The 4,986-nt window shown below is 40.7% G+C and overlaps 1 protein-coding gene across 1 annotated transcript in view; it reads right to left on the bottom strand.

Annotated features, from left to right (window-relative positions):
- LOC128249266 (centrosomal protein of 95 kDa-like) overlaps positions 1–4,986 on the bottom strand; it is a 41,550-nt gene that overhangs the window by 11,347 nt on the left and 25,217 nt on the right. Inside the window, exons 14-16 of the mRNA XM_052972327.1 lie at positions 4,854–4,986; positions 1,215–1,289; positions 419–571 (exon numbers count right to left, since the gene is read on the bottom strand). The exon at positions 4,854–4,986 is cut by the window's right edge and continues 34 nt beyond it. Coding sequence (XP_052828287.1) covers positions 419–571; positions 1,215–1,289; positions 4,854–4,986 — 361 coding nt within the window. The remainder of the gene's footprint in view (positions 1–418; positions 572–1,214; positions 1,290–4,853) is intronic.

Here is a 4,986-nt window from a genome sequence, read left to right as displayed (position 1 = left end):
AAATTAACGTGCAAATGGCTGAGCACTCCACAGACACGTGTACCCTTAACGTAGTTCTGGGAATATTCAGCGTGACACAGTGTGACAAGGCTGACTCTTTGAATTACAGGTAAAACAGAAACAGGAAGTAAGAGTGAGAGAAAGTTGTGGTGGAAGAGTACAGCAGGGTTCGCCACCATTCCCTGCTGGAGCCTCGTGGAGCTTTAGGTGTTTTTTGCTCAATAAACACTCACAACGCCCGGTCTGGGAATCGAAACCATGATCCTATGACCGTGAGTCCGCTGCCCTAACCACTGGGCCATTGCGCCTCCTTTACAGGTACTAGTAATTGAAGAAATCAAGCCCAGTTTAAACTTAATTCCTCAATTGACAAAAGAATTCTTCAAAAACAATATAAGCTACATTCTGGTAGACTCACCAATTCTTCTTTGGTCTTCCGGTTCATCATTCGAGAACGCATTCTTACTGAAAAATCATCATAGTATCTCCGAGCCTTTGCTGATACGATCCGTTTTTCATGCAACCGATTTCTTACTTCGATGCGCCGTTTCTTGCTTTCTTTAATTTCTTTCTGTAATAATAATAACAACAACATCAACAACAACAATTTCAAACAGATCAGGTGTTAAAGCATAACAAGCCAGACAAGGTAGTGTTGGACAAGGTGAACCACGTGTGCTGTATAAGTGATGCTGCATGCCCCTTTAACCCATGAATAGTCAAAAAGGGAGGCAAAAAAAATAGATATATACAATCCTCTTAAGTATGAAATAGTTGGCTATGGAAAATGAAAAAAGTGAAGACAGTACTAATTATTGTTGGGTCCTTGGGGACAGTATCAGAAGGCATCAAGAGGAATCAGAATAGAGTGCCCAGTAGGGCTATTACAAAAGATTTGCCACCTTGACATGGCCAGAATAATTGGGAACAGCAAGATTTGAACTCAGAACAGATGAAATACCACTAAGCATTTTATCTCAGGTGCTAACGATTCTGCCAGCTTGCCACCTTAACAACAACAACAATAATAACGATGATTTCTAACATTGACTGAAGGCTATAAATTTGTAGGAAGGACTGCTAGATTATGCGCTCCATTGCTTTAGTTATAATGATGATGATGATGAGGAGGACTTCTTAAGGTGGTATGAAACATTCACATAACAAAAGATACCAAACTGGACTATTGGAGCAGTAGCAGTGAGTCTTCTTACCAATCTATGCATATGAGAAAGCTCTTTCTTCATAATATCATGAAGAATTTCTCGCCGTTTTTCAGCATCTTTAATCTGAAAGAAAAAGAAAACAGGAATGAAATAATCAAACATGAGAATTAATCTGCACATCTGGAATATTAAAACTATTATTAATCTATTAAAACTATTATTAATCTATTATTAACTATTATTAATCTTTGTATGTTTGTTTAACTCTGTTAGGTGATGGCATGGTTATGCTTACTTCTCAACCACGTGATTTCAGGTTCAACCCCACTGTGTAGTACTTTGGACAAGCATCTTCTATTATAGCCCCAGGCCAACCAAAGTCTTAAGAGTGGATTTGGTGTGTGTTTGTGTCTCCTTGTTTTGAAATTGTATGATAGTTGTAAAGATGAAGGTCATTCATTCTCAATATTCTGTGAAAATACGTCTGACAACAGGGAAATATTACTTTGCTTGGAAATAGATAAGGGTTCACGACGGAAAGAGAAACTGCATCAATAAACTCCATCCAACATATTGCAATCTTGGAAAAGTGGATGTTAAAAGGATGATTATGATGCAGACTATTTTACAATACAGTGACTACTTTATGACCATTGCAACATATTGATCTCTGTATCACCTCTATTGCATGTATGCGTAAATCTATTATTGCAGTACAACATAGAGTTTGTGTTGTATTATACGAATGTATTTTTGTACTGTCTTCTCCACTTCCTCTCCTCAAACTTTCAATTATATCTAAACATCTCTTAACTTTCACTTGCTCTAGGAGGCTGTGTGTGACCTGACAAGTGATTGTATCAGATACACAGATTAAAAGCAAAATAATAATAAAAAGAAGAAAGAAAGCAAATGATGCTGGATCATAGATATAACATGCCAAGCTGACAACAAGGTATGCGATAAGGAAGAAAGAAAAGTCGATAGATATAACAGGTTAGCTTGGGAGGTTAAGCAGTTGTAGTCGATGAAAAAGGTGGTAGTAGTACCAGTAATTGTTGGAGCACTGGGAACAGTGAGTAAAGATCTTGAGAACTACATGGAACAAATAGGGGCTGCAATAAGGGTGGAGCACTTGCAGAAAACAGCACTGCTTGGAACCGCTTGAATACTCCAGATGTACTTGAAAAATAAGGGGTGTCACCTTAGTTCACTGGTAGTGAACAGCTGACACCATAGTACATCTCCAGCATTAGAAGCTGTGCAAAGACAATAAAATAATAATAATGATGGTTTCAAATTTTGGCACAAGGCCAGCAAGTAAGGGGGGAGCTGGTACCCACCTCATTTGGTACCCAGCGCTCATTTGGTACTTATTTTATCAACCCCGAAAGGATGAAAGGCAAAGTCGACTTTGGTGGAATGTGAACACACTACGTAAAACCAAACGGAATACCGCTGAACATTTCGCCTGGAGTGCTAACTAGCCTGCTAGCTCACTGTCTTAATAATAATAATAATAATAATCATTTTTTACTAAAGGCACAAAGCCGGAAATTTGGTGGAGGGGGATAGTAAACTACATCAACCTCAGTACTCAACTGGTACTTGTTTCATCGACCCCCCGAAAGGATTGTAGTAACGCCTGCGCATGCGTAGTCTTACGCATGCGTAGAATTAAACAAGCAAGCGTTTCCCACTCAATTCATTCTCTTTCACGCTGGCCAGCGATTGAGCATGGACGTGTGTTTAAAAGCTGTCTCTACATCTTTCGGTCTTATACTCGACAGCTCGTTATTCTCACCTCTAAAGATGTATAACTAAAGATATGTATGTTTTACCAAGTAAATAAATGTTGTTTAAGTTGTTTAGTCTGGAGTTCAGCGTTCCGTCAATTTCTTTAATTTTATAGTAGAAAGTCAGGTATACAATCTAAAGATGTATAACCCACTTTCTACTAAAGGATAAAAGGCAAAGTCGGCCTCGGTGGAACTTGAACTCAGAATGTAGCGGCAGACAAAATACTGGTAAGCATTTTGCCTGGTGTGCTAACAATTCTGCCAGCTCACCACCTTAATAATAATAATAATAATGATAATCCTTTCTACTATAAGTACAAGGCCTGAAATTTTTGGGGGAGGGGACTAGTCAATTACATTGACCCCAGTTCGTAACTGGTACTTATTTTATTGACCCTGAAAGGATGAAAGGCAAGGTTGGTCTTGGCAGAATTTGAACTCGGAACATAAAGATGGACAAAATGCCGGGAAGCATTTTGCCTGGTGTGCTAATGATTCTGCCAGCTCGCTGCCATCATCATCATTTAACGTCTGTTGTCCATGCTGGCATGGGTTGGACAGCTTGGCTAGGCTGGCACACTGGAAGGCTGCGCCAGGCTCCAGTCTGATTTGGCATGGTTTTCCACGGTTGGATGCTCTTCCTAATGCCAACTACTCTGTAATGGGTGTTTTTATGTGCCACTGGCACGGGTGCCATTTGCATGACACTGGTATCTGCCATGACTGTAATTTTGCTTGGTTTGATGAGTCTTCTTCTCAAGCACGACATAATGCCAAAGGCCTTGGTCATTGCCCAACACTCAAAGTGAGCTCGGCCACTTTGCCTAAATGAGAGCCAACACTCGAAAGGAACTCAGCCACCTTGCCTCCGCACCTTTCACATACAAAAGTTAATTTCTCTGTCAACCTTCCTTCGATGTTGGTGCACCTTTTGTGTGTCCAAAGCTTACACTGGGTGCATCTTATGGAGTTTCTACTTACACCTTTTCTGCAGGTTGCACAGGGCCCTCTACCTGAGGGGATTTGTGATTTGTCTGCCTTCCTACTTACTATGACTTTGGTTTTTGCTAGGTTAACTCTAAGACCCTTTGATTCTAGACCTTGTTTCCATATCTGGAATTTCTTCTCTAGCTCAGATAGTGATTCAGCTATAAGAGCAAGGTCATCAGCATAGAGGAGCTCCCAGGGGCAGCCTGTCTTAAATTCCTCTGTTATTGCCTGGAGGACTATGATGACCAAGAGGGGGCTGAGCACTGATCCTTGGTGAACCCTTACTTGTACCCTGAATTCTTTGCTGTACTCGTTGCCCACCCCCACCTTACTGGTAGCGTCCCTGTACAAAGCTTGTACAGCTCTCACCAACCACTCGTCTATCCTTAGTTTCCACATTGACCACCAGATAAGGGATCGAGGGATTCTGTCAAAAGCTTTCTCCAAGTCAACAAAAGCCAAGTGCAGAGGTTCATCTTTGGCTAGGTATTTCTCCTGCAGTTGCCTTACCAGAAATATGGCACCAGTGGTGCTTCTACCTGGCACAAAACCAAACTGCATCTACTAAAGGCACCAGGCCTGAAATTTTTGGAGTGGAGACTAGTCGATTACATCGACCCCCAGGGTTTCGCTGGTACTTAATTTATCGACCCTGAAAGGATGAAAGGCAAAGTTCGACCTTGGCAGAATTTGAACCCAGAATGTAAAGACAGAAGAAATGCTGCAAAGCATTCTTCCCAGCATGCTAACAACACAGCCAGCTTGCTGCCTTGATAATAACAACAACAACAACAATAATAAATTTTAAATGGAAACAACAATAGCTAATTTGTATGAATTTCAACAAAACTTCAATAATAGGATAGCACTCCATTTATCTGATATTTGAAATACATACCTGCTGTCTTGTATTGTCTCTTTTGCGATGTTTCTCATAGTAAGACTTAGTCAGATGTTCCAACTGAACAATGTTCTTCCGCCAGAGTTCGTGCCACGTATCCGTAGACAGATGCAGAAGTGGAAGGTCATCA

This window comes from Octopus bimaculoides, chromosome 1 (genome assembly GCF_001194135.2).
Source record: "Octopus bimaculoides isolate UCB-OBI-ISO-001 chromosome 1, ASM119413v2, whole genome shotgun sequence".
In the NCBI taxonomy this organism is placed as follows: Eukaryota; Metazoa; Mollusca; class Cephalopoda; order Octopoda; family Octopodidae; genus Octopus; species Octopus bimaculoides.
The sequence above is the reverse complement of the archived record's forward strand: the minus strand, read 5'-3'. Positions and strand labels throughout refer to the sequence as shown.